A 22,369-nucleotide genomic window follows, 5' to 3' on the forward strand; every position below is an offset into this window, starting at 1 on the left:
TAGGTGGGCATTTAAAATAACACAGTGCAAATTACTGAAAGTACTCCAAATAGACACTGATACTGCCAACCAAGAGTTGAAAGTGATCCAGTGAAGGAACTGCAGGGAAAGTTGAAGCTTGAGGGAGCAGAGTTTCTTGTATGAGTATATTAAAACCTATATAAACCATCCTTCCACAAGAAGAGTTGATTGTAGACATTAATTTTTTTGATAGAGATTTAAATAGTTGGCATTAACAGGGAGAGCCTAATCTTTGTTCTCTGAATAACTTCTTCAGCTTCCTTTGATAAAATATGAGAAAGTAGCTGCTAACTGTGTTTCGGTAGAACATGTAGACAGGCAGATTGGTTAGCAAAGTTTCTAAAGTTAAAATAGTTGTTATGTTTTTCTTCTCTTGATATCCACCTGATTCTGTCCCCATGCTAAGTGATGCCTACTGTTTTAATTCCTGAATACTGTGGAATTCTTTTTTGCTTAAAAAAAACCAACCCCAAACCCAAATCAAACAAACAGAACAACAACAATAAAAAACCCCAAAGAAGACGTTTGCTCAGTGGACTGCAGGCTGGCTTTGCATTGGTTTATGCTCTTTTGAAATCGAGATGTGGAAGAGCTTAGAGTAATCTCACTATAGCACAAATTATATATATTCAAGAAACATTTAAAATGAAGAGAAACAATTTGTGAGTGGATTTTGTGAACACAGTCTGTACATGTTAGAAAAATAATCCTGGAAGGGAGACATATTTGTATGGACAGGAGGTGATGCACTTGAGTTTTGGAATAATAAACATTGAGTAAGCATTGTTTCTGCCCCAGGATTTAGGGAATGGAGAAACTAGGTACTTATTTAAAATAGTTCTTGGAGCTGGTTTTCAGTAATTTAAAATATACCAAAATGTGCAGCATTTAACAGGTGTTTAATGTTGGTTTCAATCTAACATTCTACCATCTGTCTGCGTAAGAAAATTATCAAGACAATCAACTGGTCTGCTTCACCATGTTTTGTCTATTGTTGTCAAGCAACAATACTGAGAATACTGAATGCTCAGAGGTCTTCTTGAATGTAGAAAACTGGTTTTTTTTAAATACTTATATTTACAGTGAATTATTTTAACAATGAAATAGAATATGGGGAAGTGAACCCCAGGTTTTTAAGGCAAGTTGATACAGTATCTATAGTTTAATCATATGCTGTAGGGTTATACATAATGCACTGATCTGATATGTTACCTGTAGTTTAGAATGAATTGTTGCTTTCCTGGATGTCTGTATAGACTTCTATATTTTTTTATTTTTCAGGGTAGTGGAGGATCCCTTTCCCATCCCTCTCCAGCCATTGCCGCCAAATACGCCCGCATGGGCGCGCCGTCTCAGGAACTGTGAGGTGGGCTGCAAAGAATTATGACTTGATGTTTTATCATCTAGATCTAAGATACTGATCCTATTCCATGAAAGGAATAATTCATAGTTGTAGAAGTTGTGTTCAAGCTTCTGGGTATTATGGAATAGTGCTGGTACTACTATCACATTTAAACACATAAAATGCTATGGAATCCCTTCCTTTTTTGGGAATGCTAGAATAACTGACCATCAACAGCTCCTGAAGCAAAAAATGTGCTTCTGAAATCTCGATGCCATACAGCACTGGGAAAAGCCATTGTGTGCCATGTTGGAGTTCATTCTTGAACTACAGTGCAAGCTCTGCTGTCTTCTGCTGAGCAAACTGCGTTTTGTTGCCCTTAGTGATCCGTTAATTAAAGAATAAAATTGCTTTTGTATGGCCTAAGTCTGCAACTATTCTTATTAGTTTATGTTGTCACGTAGAAATCAAAATCCGTGTGACTTGCCAGGGTCAAATCTGGGACTTAGAGCACCTTAATGTCAATGTTTTACTAAGGATTTCTATTTTAGATATTCTCCCAGTTTTTTGTGGGTTTTTTTACCAGCTTGGTTACCTGTGCTTGTTTTCTCTTTTGTTAAAAAGTGCTCTGTCTTTATTCCCTGTGATGGCTTTTGACCTAAACAGAACTCTCTCTTTATTTGCATATTGTTAGATGTCTACAGAACTGTCCTGATGACTGGGATATCATCAACAGCTAGAATGTCTCATAAATCATTTAAAAGGAAGGGAGAGATGGGAAGATTCTTAAGAGATCACCTACCCCTTCCCCCTGCCAGCAGACTCTTACTGATAGACGTTTATTTTACTTTCTCTTAATACTTTTTTAAAGGAAAACTCATACTCTCTCTAGCTGGTTCACCTCTTTAGATATCCCTACCATTTGAGGGTTTCTCCTATTGGCCACTGATAACTGGAAATTGCAGTTGCAGGGACTTAGAAATTGAATTTCTTTCTGTATCCACTTAGAAATAATTTTTAAATTAACTAAATATATTAATCTATTCCTCATTTTTATATGCCTTTTATTTCATACAAATGGTACTGTCCACTATTACATCCACTTTAAGAGGTCAGAAAATTAATAACACGAATTCTTCCACAGTGGAGATACCATTTTCACAGAATGAGTCACTTAATTCAGTTGGCCAGTTAGTTGTTAAAGTCCAGTAAGATGTATAACCCTTATTACTGTGTTTTTAGCACTACGTGGCACATACTGTCCTGTCTTAACATCCATGTAGCTTATCTGAATCATTTATTATTGGTTTCATTTTATAGGAGGACTTGTATTATGATCTGCTTCATTTATCTCAGTCTATTACGAGAAATTTCACCTGCTGTGTTTAAAATTCACAGCAGCAGCATTTATAGAAGAGTTCTTATTTTTAAAGAAAAGGAAATCAAAATATTGTCTGTTTGAATGTGTTCTGAGGATATAAACATCTGCCTCTGCTGTTCAGCAGAACTGTTGCCTGTATGCATTAATTCTCCCTGTTCCTTTAAAAAAAAATAAAAAAAATTGTTGCTGTTCTCCCTGCAGAGTCAGCCCATCCAAGGAGGAATAACCCAAATTTTCTTCCTCCTTGTGTGTTATCAGCAGAGGTGCTTTGCTGAGTTTGTGAGTTACAGAGCGTAAATCCACTGGAGACTGCTAGGATGCATGTGCCTTTTCATGGGCACAGACTAGAGACAATGGGATTTTGAGGTGTCATTTATCTTTCAGGTGTGACTGTCTTACAGAATGTTTTGTTACTAGTATCAGGATTGAAGGGTCCAACTGGAATTTGGACATCTAGTAGAGGTGCAGATAAATATGGCAACTCACAATTCCACTCTTTCAGTTACTTGCCAGAACAGAAACAAACGTAAACAGCGTTGAGGTCTGTGTAAATTTCACTGAAGATGCCAGCAGGTGAAGCCAGGGCATAGCCTGGGTACATGCTGCCAATCGTATATCCCTGGGAGCTGGCCAGGACTGAACTCCAAAGGGCAATGACTCCTTTGGCAGTTAGTACTGCACGCAAACACAGAGCAGTTAAAGCTGCAGCTGTCCAAAATTATCACTAAGCTCTGTGTTTGGTGTTGATTCCCTGACTGCCTTGAAATGTTCAGCTTATACTTGCTGTGCCTAGACAGTGTAATGCCTCTGGTATCCTGCTGCTGTTAGTTCACTCAAGGGAAACTGCAGTCTTGATGTGTGTACTTTAGTGTAAGCTTTTATATACCCTTGCTGAGATGAGGCCAAGGGGGTGAAAAGGAATTGCTCCTTTTTTTGGCTTGAAGCTTGGCTGCAGTTAAAGGGTTGGAGAGTATACAATTACTTCAAGGTAATTACATTGTTAATAAAAAGTGGATTTAAAAAAAAAATAGTTATTTTCTATAACTTAGTTTTCAGTGGTCTGATCAGAATGCATTTCCAGCATGTATCAGCATACTGAAATAGAGTGTAACTAAAAACTGCATTAATTAATCAACTGTACAAAGCTAAGTTCATTTATTTGTGCAGAGCAGATGGTCTCATTTGTCCATTTGTTCCTACTTGGGAAGCTCCTAGAGAGCAGGGGTCCTATGTACTGTGTGATTTTTTTTTTTTTTTCTTCTCTTCCTCCTCCCCTCCCACCAATTTTGGGAAAATGATCTATCTTGCGCAAAAGTAAAGCCAGAATAGGAGACAATGCCTTAACTGTTATTGCTACTTTTCTGGCACAACAGTTTTATCAGTCTTCTCATTTCCCTAGAATAAGGTCAATGACCTATTTATAGTGACAGGTACAAGATATGGAAAGAAAAATGCTGGTCACACAGTATCCACTGTGTGGAGTGGTACTGTAATCCCTCTTGCAAAAGGGGGCATCCCAGGTTTCTGTAAAGAAGGTACTTCTGGTAGCCTATGTAGACTTTCTTAACTGCTGGAGCAGTGTGCTTGCAGTGCAGTGAGCTGCTGAAGTGTAAGCAACTGGTATCTCAGAATGACTCATGCGGCCGATGCATACATAACCCTCTGCTTTTGGACTTGTGCAAGCAGCAACACCGTGCTGTCTCAGTTCATTCACAAAGTGTTCATTTGTTCTTTGTTGACTTTAGGTCTTGCTAACTACAGACTCAGTGCAGTGTGTGTGTGTTGAAGTAGATGCATAGACAACTTTTAGTGCTTCAGAGATTCTCTGTGGGAGTCAAGTGAAAATGTTCACCTAAGACAAATCTGTCTAGGAGGTGACTGCGACCGACGTGTGTGTTGGGGGAAACAACAGGAGTGAAGTTGTCCTATGGAAATCAGAGTTGGCAGTAACTATAATCTTTCCAGGGGTTCTTGGTGTACTTAGGATCTTGGAGGGCTGACAAACTCCTGACCTCAGTGGGGACTGCTCTGGTGTTAGATCCAATGGTAAATCTATTTGTGAGGATACTAGTGTGGGGAAAAAAAAAATCACAAAACGACAAAAATCTGGGCCTGTGTCCTCACCTGCCAGAGTCCCTGACTGCTTTTGTTTTCTTGTGTAATGTTCAGCAGTCAGCTGGGTGAATAATCCTATTATTTCACCTCCTTTCCATGCAGAAAATTGGGGACTCGTACCGCGGCTATTGTGTGAGCGAGACAGAATTAGAGAGCGTTCTAACGCTACACAAGCAGCAAACACAAAGTGTGTGGGGGACACGCCAGTCTCCAAGCCCAGCCAAACCCGCCACACGGTTGATGTGGAAATCTCAGTATGTCCCATATGATGGGATCCCCTTTGTCAATGCAGGTAACTAACTTTTATTTTAATAACTACTTTCAAAATTTCAACATCATTTGCCAACTGGCCATAAAGAAGAATCTTTATGGTGTTCCTTAGTGTTGATAAAGTCAAGGCACAAACATAAAAAAAGAGCAGCTTGGGCACCTCCGTGACACAGTCTGAAGGAGCTTGTTTCCCTGAGACTACAGGCTTCTGTTTTGTTGTGATTATTTCCTTTTGTTCTTTAGAAATAAATTAGTTAAGTACCATTTGATGGGGTGTTCTTGTGATGAGATCTTTAAGTGGAGATCCCATCTGCTCTATCAGGACGTGAAAGTTCTCATAAGGGTAAGAGCTTGTTTGAGTATTCTTGCCTAACTTGGAGATCCTTTGAAGAGTTTGTTCCACAGGAGCCAATAAACTATGTAAATGGCACCCTTTAAAAAAATTAAATAAATTTAAAAAACAAAATAGACATCAGCGTACCTCAACAGACAGATTTTTGTTTTTTAAAATGAATGTGCAGACTTCACAGGTTGATAATTACATATTTAGCTCATGCAATGCATATGTGAAATTACTAAGAGTTCATTCGGATATGAAATGAACAAGTTTTAATTGTTACACAGAGATCATGAATGACTGGAATGTAGGTTATGTGCTTGGTTTTTTCCTTTTTTTTTTCCTGAAAGTAACTGAAAAAGTGAAATTTTAGCACCAGTTTTAAAGCTTCACCAATAAACTGTGAGGTATAAGAAAGCTAAGAACTTTAGCTTACACTTTTATTTTTTTACTTTTAAAACAACTTACACTTTTATTTTTTCCCCAAAATGCATGAGACATCTTTAGTTTCCTGTAAGATTTGCCTGATAAATGAGTTACTCCACAGTAAGATATTTAGAGCAAAAACACACATAGATTTTTTTTTTTCCTTTAAAGTGTTGTAGACTAAAAGAGACTCAGATTATTAAATTGTAATATTTTTTGCTTTGCTCAGACCCCCAAACAGGCATTATTTATATTTCTAACGTGTTGCCTTTCCAATATGTTTAGGTTTAGGTTATAACTTCTCTACGAAAAGCATTCATTAGAATCCTTTATACCTGTAGAGCAGAGCCTGTAAATATGATATACTGAACTGCAGTTTAAATCCCAGATAACTGAATTCTAAACTGTGCAGGACAAAAGGGGTGTTCTTGAGGAATTTCTCTGTTCTGCATAAGTGGAACCAATTTGTAATACCTTCCCTGCTGTGCTTCAGCTGTGGAGAAATATAGAGAAGCTGGGTAGCTGCCTATAGTGTAAAACATGCACTAATCATCAAAATCTTGATTATTATTTTTAATAAGAATTCTGGATAGTTGATACTCTTGTAAAACAAGGGCCCCATCAAATTGCTTTTGAGATTCATATTAGCAAGGACTAATTTAAAGCTGTTGAAGTCTTTTCAATCCTAGAATGATTTTGTTTGTTTGTTTTTAAAAAAGAGACAAGATATGTTTGCTATACATAATTCTCTTTTAAATTTCCTGTTTCTTTATTTGCATAGTTGTTTTTTTTTTTTTTTAATGTCACACTCTAAGGCAATAAATCATTGGGTATCTTACGGAAACATATTACGTTGCTGTTGTGATAATTCAGAAGGTTTTGGTTGTATCACTTGTGGTATAGGCAGCTCCTTGCCTGTATACTGGAGTATATGAATTATAAATAAAAGATAACTAAACATGACATGGAAGAAATTTGGAAGAAGTTCCTTTCTTGACCACTTTAATGCTATGCCTGTTACCCCTTTTGTTAGAGGTCTGACTGGAAGAAGTCACTTCAAGTTTAGAGCTAAGCAATATTTGTTTAAGCCTGTCTGGTTTTGTGGGGGTACACCACACTGAAACAGTGTTATTTAGCAGATAAGATAGGTCAGACTTGCAAGTAAGAATTTATGGGACAGCATGGTCTAAAGTATTGATTTAAGACAGGAGGCTGGAAATAGCTGCTGACCTTTCATTTCAGCTGTGGATTTTCTCGGTTATTTTGGGGATTATGCTTCTCTTATGTTTATTACCAGCATTGTGCTCCTTTGGTAACTTGCAAGGCTGCTCATCTTGTAAAGTATTGGTGTTCACCAGGGCAGAATCCAATATTTTGCCTTCATGTATGTTGCAGGAGTGTTATGAGGTGTAATAAGTTTGGGAAATGCTTTGAAAATGCTCTGTGTTCCTTATATGCTGTGAGAGAAGCAGTTGCACTGTATTTGAATGCTAGCTACACTTAAGTGTTCTGCCTTCTGAAGAGTCTGATGGTAAACAGAAATAACTATTTTGGAACTCTCATCTTTTCTGTAGTTACTGTTTTACTGTAATAACTTCAGTGGTTGCTTGAATAAATAGAGTGCATTACTTTCTGTTCCCAGGAAGCAGAGCCATTGTAATGGAGTGCCAATATGGGCCAAGGAGGAAAGGGTTCCAGCCCAAAAAAGCTGGTGAGCAGGAAAGCACCTCTGGCCATCTGTACAAAGCCACTTGTCCAGCAAGGTAAGAATTGTCTATAAAGCTGGAAGAGCTACTCAGCATCCTAAGAAAGCGTTCTTTCTGTAAGCCTTGACAGAGCACTGTTTGGGGGTGGTAGCTGATATGCACTGTAGCTCTTAGCTTCATCTCCTTGATAACTTGAGGTTGATACTTATTTAGAGGGAAGGAGGAAATGCTGTCCTGTTAAACTGAGTAAGGCTGAGATTTGATAAGTTGCCTGGATGCAAAGTAGCAGTACATCAGGATGTGAAATACAAGTGCGAATCATTCTCTACCTGAGCATTAGTTAGTTATTGTGGTGTCCTTTAGTGACCATTTTTGGTCCTAAAACTTTGTCATCTTATTTGTTGTTTTTCCTTCAGGCTTTTAATTGCACTCATATCAGCCAATCATCCTAATTTAGCAGATGTCATATTTGCTGAAGGAGTTACAGTTCTTCCTGTTCATTGGGGACTTTTTCCTTATACAACACTAATGGGTTTTTTTTCCTTGTCCTTGAGCATCCTCCTGGGTGCTTGTTCAGTTTTTACTGAGCTAAGAGTGTGTTTACCTGGACAGTTGCAGCTAGGTATGTATGTGCTCAATTCTGGCTTCGAGCTGGGGGAACTACAGCCTGTTCAGAAATGGTGGTGTGCTTTTACTATACTGAGGGACAGAGGGTTTTTGCTGAGGTGCAGAATCACTCTGGCTGAGTGGCTTCCAGATCAGAACGGAAGTGTGTCTATCTGTATCCATCTGCATCTGTCTCTGTTGATGTGTCCTTAACAATTCTACAGTTCTCTTAGAGGCTCCTCACCCCCTGCAACACTCTGCTTCCAACTTTTTCTATGCTAATATCTGATACAAAGTAGGTGGTGTTTTTGCCTTCCCCCCAAGGGCAAAGTGTACTGAAGGAAAATTTTATTTTTTTTTTTTATTTCCACCCCCTCGCCCCCCCGCCCCGGAAGGATCTACATTAAAAAGGTTCAAAAGTTTCCGGAATATAGGGTTCCTACTGACCCTAAAATTGACAAGAAAATCATAAGAATGGAGCAGGAGAAAGCATTCAACATGCTGAAGAAGAACTTGATAGATGCTGGCGGTGTCCTCAGGTGAAATTTCCACTTTTTTCTTTATCTTGACAAATGAAGCAAGAAAGAGCAATAATTTGCTTGGTTTGCTTTATTTCTTACTTAGTCACTTTATTAAGGCTCTTGCTTAATAGTAAAAAATCCCACAATGTCAGTAAGGCTTCTGTGGCTCTGGAGTATTAATTTGGTAAATGTGTTAAGCACCAAGCTCTGGAACTTCAGCAGATGTTTTCATGCAGGGAATAGATAGAAATAGTTGTATTATTTGGGGGTTTGAGCTGGTTTATTTTGCATTGAAAGGTCTGAGGGCCCTGAGATCTGAAAGGCAGTATCTTCCAGCTCAGGGGCTGAAAAGACTTAAGTCACTCTAACTAGGTTGTTTGTGATTGTCAGACTGTTCCCCCAAGAGACTCATTTTTTTGCCTTTGCTTGAGAATTGTGTGTAGAAACTCTTTCCTTCTTGCCAGGTGGTATGTACAGTTACCCACTCAGCAAGCCCACCAATATCATGAAATGGAAACTTCCTGCCTCCCTTCTTCACCCTCCCATTTTCCTCTGTCTCCTCCTGAGGAGGAGGAGGAAGTTGTTAGAGACGAGAACTGTACTCTGCCTTCCCGACTTCATCCTCAAGTGGCAGACAAGATCCGAGAACTGGTGTCTCAGGGAATAGAGCAGGTCTATGCAGTGAGGAAGCAACTAAGGTACAGAACTGTCTGGCATGCTCTCAGTCTGTAGTGCTGTATCTACTTTAGCATTTGATTCATTTGGTTTGCAACTAAACGGCAGTGCTGATGCGTTACTGAATATACTTCCCATATGTCATGAGAATCTGTTTTTGCCAGCTTTTGTCTTCTCCCTCTATTTCGTTGTAGGTAGCCACTAAGAGCTGCTGTCCTCTTTAAAGTTAGTTGAATAAATGCAGATTTTTAATTCCAAACTCTGTAGCAGATGCACGAAGAACGGGGTCAGAAGATCATCTAGCTTGCTCTTGTCATTGCAACAAGGGGAGGGAGAAGTTAGCAGTGTCTATAACAGAGGGAAATAGCACAATATATTTTAAATATGCATATTTTAATGTCCTTTAACATGTGACAGAAAGTATGTGGAAAGAGAATTATTCAAGCCTGATGAAGTGCCAGAAAGACATAACCTGTCCTTCTTCCCCACTGTGAATGACATCAAGAACCACATTCATGAAGTGCAGAAGTCTCTGAGGAATGGCGAGATGGTGTATAATTCAGAAAGTATCCCAGCAACAGTATGTTGGCCTTTGTGTTTCTTTTTTATTTTTGGAGTTAAATACTGGAAATCTTATTTTTAATTTTTACCACTTAGCTGTATTTCATCCAAAATTCTCTATGACTTTATATTTCCAGCAGCAATATTTTCAGTGGCATCTCTGGCTGAGCAAGATTCGATTAAATGTGAATAAAACCTTCTGACCTTCTTCGGTATTTATCTCATCAGCATTAGATTGCTATTAGTTGATTGACAAATTATACAATACTAGCACTTCATGATGAGTGCATGAACTGAAAGCCATGTGGTGTAGAAAAATTGGCATGCGTCAGAAAATTTTATTCATGGCTTTGTCATTGTCTGTGTTTTGGAGAAGTTACTGCTACTTTTCCATATCTGGAAAATGGGGATGAAGTATGTCTCAGGTGCAGTCTAAACTAGGGCTTGCACAACATTTTGAATCTGTAAATATTAATAAATGCACTTTATAGCAAGTGATGTGAGCATGAAGTAGATACTTCAGAATGCTCGGTAACTCTTATGTGGCGTTCCTTAATTTTCTTCCACCTATTGAGTAATAAGGGATACACAGTGATCCTAGTTTTCCTAGTTATGAGGCTGACTGCTAAGGAATTGCTGATTTAAAAGCAACTTTGACAAACTGTACTGTTACATCATGCTATGTCATCAGTCTTTTCCCTCTCCCTACACTGCTCTTGGCCCAGGTGTGTGAGTGATACTTGTTAGGAAAATGGTTTGACTATTTTCTATTTTAAAGTCTTTGAACTGTCATGAGCAGACTTCAGCCTTCCTGATATAAGGCATGTTAAAAAATCTTTTACAGTATTTTTTTTTTGTAAACCAAGAGCTCCCAAAATGCATAGTTATAAGAAAATAAAAAAGTGTAGTTTTAGACACTGTTTTCCTATGGGTCCTGTATTGAGCCTGTGTTCCTGTAGTAGATGAACTTGCACCCTTTCTGAGAACTGAGATCTTTTTCCTTTCAGTTGCAGTGGGCCACAGACAGTGGGAATGTTCTGACAGAAACAGTGACTGTTACGTTTGCCTCACCACCTTCAGATGGTAGGACTGCATTAATAACTTAGCTGTCTCCAAGTGTGATTTGTTTTATTAGCTATGTCACAGAAGTTCAGTTTCCTTCCAGAGAGGTTGCTGTCATGTTCTGTCACTCAGCTGAACTTAAGAAGGATTATTTTGGTGTGTCTATTTTGGCATACTTTTTTTTTAACTATTTGACTGCATGTGTGGAAAAATACGTGTAGTCGTGATGGGATTGGCAGAAGTATGAAAATTATAAATTTGGCTTTTGTTTAGCATCCTCAAGCAACTGAAGATTTTAACGGAATGGTTATGTGGAAAGAACATTTTACCTTGGAAGAAGGTGCTAGTAACACCTCTGTAGAGAGAATTAAATTCCTACTGAACAGAGTACACAGTACCCAGGAGCCAACTGGGTACTTGAGTTCCTTGATGGTTTGTGCTTCACACATGCTTAAACATCTTGCTAAAAAGGACTTGAATGCATATTGGGATTCCTGCTTCTCACAAAGTCGTTGGCTTGATGAGTTCAGCTGATAGGATCAGGCTCTGAACAACAAATGCTGTATTTCTGTTGTCAGAATTGAGAGCACTCTTTTCCATTTTTCCTTAATGCTTAGAATAGAAACAGAAGCACAGGTGTTTAGTGGCAGCAGGGCTGTGAGATATGTTTCTTCAGTTCTTTATGTGGTGTAACTTCTTTATTAATGTGTGAAGCCAAAGTAGCATCTCTTCCCAGCAACTGCTGAGCCACCTAACAAAGTATTAAACTTCCTCCCACTCTGCTGCAAAACCAGAGTGTAGATAGTGTAGATTTCTATAGAAACTTGGTTTTATGAGTTCATGGTCGAAGGTCTGGTTTTTTTTGAAGAATAGTTACACTATTTTTCCTTTGTTGAAAGTGAGTTCCTACTACTATTACTTCAAAACATGTACTAAAACAAAATACAGGTGTTTAACTAGATCTACTTGCTACCCACATAGTTAGGATTACACATACGCTGAGATGCTCCACTGTGTCATAGTGGCTGATAATAAATTTAAAATGAAATTATTCTGCCCTTTTCCCCAGGTTTCAAGGCTATTTTATCTAGTGTGACACTGAAAGAACTTCTCTGCATGTTTGTGAATGCTTTCCCCATCACTTGTTTAATAAGTTTGACATGAAACTCATCAGAAAAGTTGTTGGCTTTTAGCAGGGATATGATTGCAGCAAGATAGAAGAGCCTAATTGTTTGCATACATTAAGATAATGCTGCAGACTTATTAGATGTTTTTAATCTCAGTGGCACTGCCAGCTTGTTTCCCCATTTAACTGGAACATGGTGGTGGTACTTTTTGTTCCAGACAGCTGATAGAGAAGTCTACAGGGACCAAAGGGGCACTGCCACAGTTCTCATGTTTAAAGATTTACTCGTGTCAACAGTTATCCTCCACTGTGGTTCTTGCCTGAAGAAGTCCTGATGTGTTTGCGTTTCTTTCCCCTTTGGCCCCTGTCACTCCCTGACCGATTTCTTATCTTTGTAGGAAGGAATATAAACCCCCAGAGGTTTGGCTCACTGTGTGATTTCTCCTAAATGACTTGGTGAACCTGATTTACGTGGAGCAGTTCCATGTACACCAGTGTATTTACAGTTAATAAAAAAGGCCAATGTTGGACTTTGTTTTGTTTGGGATTTTTTTAACTCTTATTTTAGCTGTTGCTGCAATGGATCAGTTTGAACAGAAAAGCATCATGTATGCTTGGTGCTCTTAGAGCAAGAATTTCAGGGTTGACAACTGTCAGAGGACAAGAGGTAAATTTTTAGGCTCAGTTTGAATAGTGTCCCTCTTTTAAGGAAGTCTTGGTTTTTAGGAGAAAAAAAAGGAATTTGCAATATGAGCAGACTTACTGTACTTGCATGTCTATGTTAATATTTCCAATACTGCGCTTTTATGGAGAGACACAGAATAATTGTGCCTTCAACAGCTGTGATAGAGCTCAGCAGGGATGACTTCTGATGTGAACTCTCTGAACGCTGGAGAAGGTTCAGGAAGACCGATTCTTGCTTTTTTTGTCTTTCACAGATAATTTTCTAAGGCAAAGTAGCCTATGAAATGTGTAAACATCCATCCATACTGAATTTTAAAGGAAACTAGAGAATTGGATTTGTTTAGTTTTCTGCACATGTGCACCAATTCAGTGAATATAAGCAGATACTCTAATTCCAGCATATCTTGTCTCCCCTTATATATGTGGGTATGTGTTTGTACACATTGCAAACACATGTTTATAATTGTATTACAAGTCTAAGCAAAAAAAGAAGCCTGACTTTGAAAAAATCAGCTCTCATTAATGTGTGTGAAGTGGTACTAGCAAGGGAAGACAACACTGACTTTTCAAACTACTATTTGTATACGTTTTTTTTTCATTTCAACTTGTGCCGAATGGGGACAAATTTATATTTAAGAAATCAAACAATAACAGAACTAAACCCAGCTGTTTGTTTTCTTCTTGTGCAGAACTCCGTATCTCCACATGATACAGCTTTCTCTGTTCTCTCCTAGGTGTAAGAATCACTGTAACTATCAAACTTAAGTGTGCTCCCTTTTACATCTTTTATGAAGTATAATGACAAGTGAGATAAACTACCTGTATATATATTTACTTTTTTTAAACTTCTGGCATTCATACTGAATGCCCATGCAGTGTAAGGAGTGGGTAGATTAGGAGTTGAACTATTAGCTTAATTCCTAGGCATGTTGGTGTAGAATACAACCTAAGGAAAGAACTACCATCTCTTCCTACATGTGAATATTCACATATGCATATGGGATCTCTGTATAGTATTAAAAAGAGCCTAAATATTTGAAGTAGTTGTGTTCAAGAAGATTTATAGTGTATCTTATGGTCAGTTACGATAAAGAGTTAGAGTTTGCAGATCAGTATGTATGTTGAAAAATATATCTCCACTCGCTTAGATTGCTTTTGTATGATTTCCTGTTAGAAAGCTTTCTGCGATTGACCATTCTCAATTTTTTTCCATTCACCGGGCACAAGGCAAGCTCTTCTTTTACAGTCACAGCAGTGAAACTGTGAAATAAGAGGCTAAGCAATGTCTACTTGTGTCTGGATAAATCTTAATGAAAATGCTCTGGGTGGCTCAAACAGGAAATGGAATGATCCCATGGGAAGTTTTCTTGCAGAAATTGCTGCAAGTGAATCTCAATTTTTACAAGTCTTCAGGAAATGAAGTCCATCATTCTTGCATTAAATAAGAATTTTGAGGATATGATGTAATCTGTAGGCTGAAAGGCCTCCAGATAAATGGACTTTTGGTGTGATATTGCATAGAAGTTATCCTAATTCCACAAAGATGTTTGGAAGGGAGTGGTGAGACTTAGAGGATTACCTGTATAGATTTTTATTTTGGAAGACAACCCTTTCTTTTGTTGCCTGTCTGTTATTGAGCCCTTACTGAGGTGTATGTATTGTCAAATTATTTGATTGCTGCTTTGATAGAAATGTTTCAGCTTTTCTGTTATAACTAGAAATTCAAAGCACAGTGTAGGGTACAATTACTTTGCTCTCCAAAACAGATTTATTGGTGCTTCTTTTTTTACTCTGAACAGGCACATACAATCTTCCTACAGTATTGTCTTTTTCTCGTACCCAGTCTTTTTTCTTTAGCATCCAAGTTTTTCTGCAAAGAGAACAGCATATGTGTATATACATGTCTTTTATATGTCTTTATTGAGATTGAAGGGGTTTGTTCAGTTTGCAGGGGAGGCTTTTAAACAGGAAGAAGTAGTTTCATAACTGTCTGCTTCCTGTCTGTGGCACTGTAGGGAGCTCAGCAGGGGAGTCAGTCATCACCAAAGGAGAATCCAACCAGACCGGGGAGTCCTTGCTACCAGAAACAGCTCAGCTGTTGTCTTCACTCTCTTCACTTCAGCCCAAGATATTTGCACAAATTCAGGTACAGTCAAGTCGTTTACACAACGTCAAACGTTCTGCATTGGGAATGCTGAAGGCAAGCTGAGAACAGCAAGTTCCCTCTCTGCTAATGATCCCAAACACTGGCTGGGTGACACGGACTTTGAAATAGCTGTCAACTCTTACTTTGGCCTCTCTTGCATGTCACACTTAGCATACAGCTGTGGTGCAGGGAATCCCACTACCATCTTTTGACACTTTGAAGTTAGGGTCTCTTGTGGAGGCAAAACCAAGAAGATGAAGGTAGTGGGCTTCTGCCTCAAACCAAGCACCTATTCATTTTCCACATGGTCCAGTCATTTCATAATGAAAATGCTGCAAAACTCAGGGGAGATAAGTCAGTCTTATTTATTCCTTTGAAGTCCTCCTCCAGCCTCTTAAGAAAATTTGTTAAAATCCTAAAACTGCTCCCAGCTCAGATCTGTAAACTTCCAGGTTGAAAGGCTGAAGAGTGGGGATAAGAATGTCATGCTAAAAGAGCTTCTTCTAAAGCTCATCTCCCTTCAAAACTGGCTCTCAGCCTTCTTCCCTAACTACTTCTTTGAAAAGCTACTTTCATACTCCTGAACCCCAATGAAATGCACGATCTCTTCCCTAGAAATACGGTCTGCAGTAAGATGCTGTTCTACTTGCTGTTTCCTTCTGTTTCTGAAGACAGCCTGGTTCCACCTCACTCTTTTTTTAAAGCAGTGCCCACCTCTTGTGGGAATGGGCAGCATTGGGGAATGATTTGAAACTGAATATCAATCCCAGATTAGAGCTTTATGGTCATAAGTACTCTTCTGGATGCTACTGGATACCATTGTCCTAAGTGTTTTCTAATACAACTTTAGCCCAGGGTTGCTGGGATTGACTTTCAAAAGAGATGATGTATAGGAAGTCAGAAGCTATCCAGTTCCAGCATTGCAAAATAAGTGCCATTAAATGCAAATGCCTCCTGCTGTAAATACTAGTATGTTAGTTCTTCTGCCTTCTCTTTCACAGGGATTACAGCTGCAGTCAACTTTTACCTCCACAAATGGATCAACAGCCCTGATAGCTGTAAATAACCATTCCCCTCCTAGCCCTGCAAGTCTGCTGGATTCCATAGGGAGTGCAATAACCAACCATTCTCTAGTACTTAGTCAGGGACACAGTCTGCAAGCAGGTGCTGGCCTAACACAGCATAGTGCTGCTGCCTCTGCTTTTGGGACTCCTCCTGGCTCTGATCAGAGTCTGGTCACCATGGGCCAGTTGGTAGCAGTTGGAGGGGTAGATGACTCCAGAAGCCTGGAAAGAGGAGTCCATCAGATTCTCCTGGGAGATGTACATGCTATTCCTGTACGGATTGTGGACAGCCATCCAGCACTTAGTAAGTTGCAGTCTTCCCAATAATGTGTAAATATAGAAAATATGGTGGATTTTGTTCTGTGTGTCTTGAAGAAAGGAGAGAAATGTGTTGATAATGGGGAACTCCAGCATAGACTTCTTTCAGCTGATTCTAATTAGTTTTTACTGTGGAAAACATGCTGACTGTACAAAAACAAAACAAAACCAAAAAACCCCCAAAAAACCAAAACAAAAAAAACCCAAAACCCTGTTAGTTTTTGCTGTAAAAAGATGACTTCTTAGTTAAACTGCTTGTCACTTTGACCAAATACCAACTTACTTGATGAACACAATATTTTTGCCAAAAATCCTAACATTTAGCTAAAATTATGATCTTCGAAATAATTTTTTTAAAGGAAAAATAAGAATAGAAAATAACCAGTATTGAATATAGTTAGAACTCTTTGGAAAGAAATGTTGGGTTTTTGGTGACTTCTTTCTTTGCACCATCCCAGCAGATTTCTGAATTTTTTTAATAAACTTTTACTAGGATCCTGTAGTCATCAATATGCTTTAGCAGTGATCAATTGGAGTTGTATATAATTGCTTGGAATTTCAAACTTCTGTTTGAAAATACTCTTTAAAAAATACACACTATAAATAACTTGCTATCGAAATAAAAGGCTCGTTAAAACAATTGTTATTAAATATAGATACCGTCTTTGAATTCTCAGCCATGGAACCTGACTGAGAATGAAAGCTTGCATTCTCAAAGAATGAGTTCTAATTCTTGGTGAAGAAAACCTATTAGATATGGAGCATATATAGATCAGTGCAACATATCCTTTTGACTTTCCAGAGACTCTGAAACATTAGCTGTGCAATGCTTTATTATTTCTATATTATATTTTCTTGTCATCTATGACTTCTAAAAAGATGACTCTTGAGTAGTTTTGCAGGAACATATAGGTAAAGATGTGCTAGATCATAGCCTACACCTTCGTAATGCCATAGCTATAATTATCTCCATATGTCCTGATGACTTTTGCAGGTCAGCAAAATGTAATTTGTACTAAATTCTGTAATATTCTGAAAATGGGAATATAAGACTACATAAAGAAATAAAAAGGAAATAAAGGGTACATGAGGAAATATACTGAAATTCCTATGTGTTAAAGTAATATTGGGATATTTTGCTGTGGCAATATTGTCAAATTTAAGGGATTTTCTGCCTGTTGTACTCAAATGTCTGTCTAATTGGTTGTTTTCCCTTTTATAATTGAATTTGACTAATCTCCTGAGAAATTCTGTTTTCATTCAGGGTAAAAATTTCAGAGAGGTTATCAAATGCACCTCCTCCATTCAGTTGTTTAACCCATTTGTTCAATCTAGATGTCGATGCCTCTCAAAAATTTTTGTAAGTGATGAGTGTTGTAAGTGAATTTTTAAAGGAATACTATTTTACACAAAAAGAAATGTAGTCAAATATAAAATTATATAACTGCAAGGAGTAAACTCACCGTTCCTTTGGGATTTCCTTTTTTTTTCTGCTCAAGGTCTCAGTCTATCATCACCGGCCTGAATTTGGAAATTGTGAGAATATTGGTGCCATTCCCAAGTTATGTGGAGGAGTTGTCTATAAAATGCCCAGATACTGCCCCCCCCCCCCCCCCCCCCCCCCCGCCTCCCCCTCCCCGAGGCAAGTTCTTTGTCTGGAGAGGAGGAGGACAAAAACCAGTCTAGACTGAAGAGGGAATAATGTTACAGAGCTTATTTGGAGGAAACACCATATACTTGAATGTAGCAGTTCAGTCAGTGTGTATTTCAAGATTTTTTTTTCGCCTGTGTGTGTGCATACTGTTATGCACATGTGAGCTTGGTTAAAATTATCCTGTGTGTTCCGATTTTCTCTTTTCCAAGTGCTAACTTAAGAATAAGCTATTTCCTGCTGAAAATGTATGTGCAGTCATTGAGAAGTGGCCAGTAATGGCTGAAGTGTAAGTCATTCTCTAAATCAACATGCTTTAGAGTTAATTTTTTCAGCAATAGCACCTCCATTCCTCCTTTCCCCTGGAAAAGACAAAAAAAAAAAAAAAGATAGTGGCTTTATTTTTCCATGGGGAAGAGCAAGGACATTTTGTGTGAGAGTAATTTTATATCTCAAAACAATTTTTTTTTAGAAAATGTTTTAAATAATCTTACTTGAGGGGGCTCTTACGGCAGTAAATTCATGTCAACTTGCAATGTCTTATAGCACATAGATGACGTAACTGGCTGTCAAACTAAACAGCAGTTAACTTCACAAATGCTTTACCTATTAGCTGGAGTTCCTGAAATATTTTTCTTTTAAATGCATGCAGTTATTGGGGCTGAAGCGTTATCAGTGGAGTGTGAACTTCAATGTTTGATTTTTGTTTTGTTTTTAAGCTGAAGAAAATACAGAGGGTGTTATCTGTGTGAGCCAAGTTAAACAAGAGCCAAGAGAAAAAGCATTGTCTATGGAGCCAGATAAAATCAGACTGCTGTAGTTCCTCACCTGTTTAAATCTGTGAAGCCTGGAAGGATTTTTCAAATCGGAGAACTCTAAATGTCTTGGAAGGAAAGGCGGGTGCTCTCAAAGTAATGCCATTCTTTTTAAGTCATATTGTGACATTCAGATTAGGTGTATTTTACACTAGTTCTGACAGACAGCTGTTTTGGTTTATGACTGATGTGGCTCACTGCCAATTCCAGGTCACTCGGTTGCCCAGTGGAACACTGTCTCTCTCTTCTATTTCAAGTTTTGAGTAATTTGGATGCTATCCAAATGGCCCATTTTGGTCGACATTTCTGAAGGTCTTCCACAATTTAATTCCTTAGCTTTAGAATGTGGATCACAATGCTGGGTTTGCTTTTCTCCTTGAGACCCTCGACTGTTATGGCACTACAGAGACCATAGAATCTGCCAGCTCTAAGACCACAGAATCCAACAGCAAAGTGTATCAATACAGCAATGGGTTTGTGACAAAATGAAGGTCCAAGATGCTAAATTTCAAAGTGATGAAGGACATGGATGCTTAAGAAAATGCAACTTTGACCTGATCATAATGTTAATGGTGTGAAGATCAAGGAGAGGAGAAAGGTGAGGTTGCCAGGTGAATGTAAGGTTGTATGATGAAGAAAAGTGTGTGAATTGTAACGGTGAATGTTTTCGACTTTGACATATTTAAACTTGCATTCTGGTTTTATAATAAGGTTCGTTGCTGCATGCAGCCTTTGCAGTGGTACTGTATTAGCAGTTGGTCGTAACAACTGAATGCAGGAGTCTTGTCTCATGGAAAATGATTGATGCTCCCGTTTCAGCTTATCTACCTTTTGCTTTATGCACTTATGATATCAGCTCGGATAATTATGATTTAACGTGCTGCTGTTCCTGATGTAGGGCTTATGGATACATTACTAACAAAGAGAGGCCCAAGAAAACCAAGTAATAGAAATCCAAGCAATATGTGCAAGTGTGCTGTCACTATAATATTCAGAAAACAAACTCATCTTTTTGAACAGTGGCAGCTTCTAAGACCGAAGTGGTCTGTATTACTTAAAATAATTACCAGGAATCTTTAAAAAACTGAATGTGATAAAGAAATATCTTTTAGCAATATTTAAGCCAAAGCCATAATAAGTGACAAGTACTGAGTTGTGTAATCTGTGATGGACATGTTTCTTTAAGAAAAAAAACCCCACCTACGAATAACTTGGAAACCATTTAAAGCAGTAAATGAAATGAAACTGATGCCAACATAGATACCAAGTTAAACAATAACATTGTTTGCTTCAGATGCTGAATTCTTAAAGCAACATTCAGAGTATTTTGTATACAGCAATATCAGCAGTTCTGTTATTAGTTCCTACTAAGTGGTTGAGAACTTGATCATAAAATTAGATTTTTTTTTTTCTGCTTGCTGTACAAGAATGCAGTCTGAGGACTTTCTCTTTTTCAGACTTAAAAAAAACCAAAAAAAACCCAAAAAACAAAAACAGGAAAAAGATTGGTTCATTTATGTAGACAAGAAAGTGTTAGGAATATTGTATGAACATAAAGACTAACATTTTTAAATAGTTAAATTTGTTAACATACATTGAAGGCATTCACAAACATCATCTAAATAGAGGCCATTTAAAATTAATTTTTAATTTTGAGTGTTTAAAGCTAAAACTTTCAAAAGTCTCACATTGAACTTGGGTTCCTAATACCTTTATATGCAGCATCTGTTAGGTAGGTGCTATATCTTACTTTTACCTTAAAATACATTAACTTCTGTGAGGTTAAATAACACTGTTAATGCTGTTCATTTAAAGCTAATATTTATAGGTTAGCTTAAATTAGAATTTTCCAACAGGATCATGCTCTTATTAAATAAGAGTCAGTATTTTATCAGGCAAGTGCATAGAGAATCTCCAGTTCTTTTGGAGTCTCTCATATGTAGTTTCTACACTGACTTGTTTTGTGGTATGCCTTACTCATTTCTGGGTAGGTAAAATCCCACAAGGTTCACCCTTTTGGGTTTTTTTTTTTGTTGTTGTTAATTGTGAAAATATGTCCAAAATGGATGTTCTCTGCTGTAGTCATAGTTCTGGAGCACACAGGCAGCAGTCACCTTTTCTCTTCCAACTCAGTAACTATATACCAGAATGGGTACCTCCTTCCACACTGCTGTATTCAGTGATTCCATCACCTTCGGTTTTTCTTAGAGTTTAAACTAATGCATTGCGAATTATATCACCTTTCTCAATATTACTCATTTTTTGAGAATTGTTCCTTATTTTTGAGAATGCTTATTCTCAAAAGAATAAATTACAGCTAAAGATTACCAGCAAGAGGTTATTTCAGTTTTAGTTCTCTTCAAAGCAGACAATACATTTGCAGTTGGAGTAAAAGCTTAAGGAAAGAGAAGTTACATTTCCATCAGTTCTTCCTTAGTTCCCTCATTAGCAGATCTGTTCTTTAACAGTCACTGTTCTTCCCACCATGAGCTACAGTCTCATCCTGTGCTGAACAATATTTCTGACAGTACTTCTATTTTTGGTTTAGTGCTCACAGCTGGAGGAAATACTCTTTTAGTCCATCTTGAATTGCAGGCTATGAAATGAATTTTATAATCTACCCTGAAAACAATAGAACAAAAAGTTGGGAGAAATTTAAAGAAGCAGTAAAGAATTAGTTGTTTTTAAAAGCTGGGGATGAGAATTGCAATTCTGTTCATCGAAAAATTTTATTTGAAATGCTTCTTCAGCCAATACTCACATTTTTTTTGTTTTCAGTTTCCTTCGTTTTCACAGAGTTTCAGTTCGTTGTCTTCTAAATACATATTCCAGTTTATTACTGTGTTGTTTTTTAATTTAGTGTAACCTTTCCTCTTTAAAGAGCATGTTTACATTTGTTTTGTGCATGTTGCTAATGGAGGAACTCAAACTCATCACCCATATCCAGTCTCTATATTCAGCTTAACACCTTAGTTCACTAATGTCCACAGAAAAGACTCTATTATGTATATGAAAAAAGTCACAAGTAAACAATACCGCTTTCAATGAACTTAAATTTGTTTGCACAGAATACTCGAGGCTGATTTTTCAGAGAAAGCTATGTAGCTTGGTGCAAAGTAGTTGGTTATTACTTTGTGTTGGAATTGTAGATGTTTTTCTGATGTTTACTTTGTTTTCTTGTGCTTGTTGTGTTCAAGCATTTATTTTGCAAACCTAGAGATCCTGAGCTTCCGCAGTACTGTAAATGAACAAATTATTCTCCGATTTAACCTCATTGTTGGTTACCCGTAACAGTGATTGGTTGGCTTGACAAGAAGGGCTGTGCTTATGTATGTGCATGCAATTTTTTGCTAAAATGTAGAGAAGACATAAAAGGGCACACATCCATAGCTCTCATTCAAGGCTGGCAGTCTCTTGGATGGAAACCAGTAGTGTTAATGAGTCCTTTTCGCGCTGTTCAAAAATCAAGACTTGGTCATGTGGTATGAAGATTGTTGCAGTTTGTACAAAATTTAGAGACAAATGTCTGTATATGAATGTGT

General features: G+C 37.8%; 1 protein-coding gene across 4 annotated transcripts in view; it reads left to right on the top strand.

Moving 5' to 3' along the window:
- Positions 1 to 22,369, top strand: part of CARF (calcium responsive transcription factor) — a 38,058-nt gene that overhangs the window by 10,062 nt on the left and 5,627 nt on the right. For all 4 annotated transcript variants that reach the window (XM_050899851.1, XM_050899850.1, XM_050899852.1 and 1 more), the window contains exons 6-15: positions 1,303 to 1,387; positions 4,962 to 5,151; positions 7,535 to 7,655; positions 8,600 to 8,743; positions 9,190 to 9,423; positions 9,818 to 9,980; positions 10,969 to 11,044; positions 14,849 to 14,979; positions 15,981 to 16,347; positions 18,732 to 19,425. In XM_050899851.1, coding sequence (XP_050755808.1) covers positions 1,303 to 1,387; positions 4,962 to 5,151; positions 7,535 to 7,655; positions 8,600 to 8,743; positions 9,190 to 9,423; positions 9,818 to 9,980; positions 10,969 to 11,044; positions 14,849 to 14,979; positions 15,981 to 16,347; positions 18,732 to 18,832 — 1,612 coding nt within the window. In that variant the 3' untranslated portion in view covers positions 18,833 to 19,425. The remainder of the gene's footprint in view (positions 1 to 1,302; positions 1,388 to 4,961; positions 5,152 to 7,534; positions 7,656 to 8,599; positions 8,744 to 9,189; positions 9,424 to 9,817; positions 9,981 to 10,968; positions 11,045 to 14,848; positions 14,980 to 15,980; positions 16,348 to 18,731; positions 19,426 to 22,369) is intronic.

This window comes from Gymnogyps californianus, chromosome 7 (assembly GCF_018139145.2).
Source record: "Gymnogyps californianus isolate 813 chromosome 7, ASM1813914v2, whole genome shotgun sequence".
Lineage (NCBI taxonomy): Eukaryota > Metazoa > Chordata > Aves > Accipitriformes > Cathartidae > Gymnogyps > Gymnogyps californianus.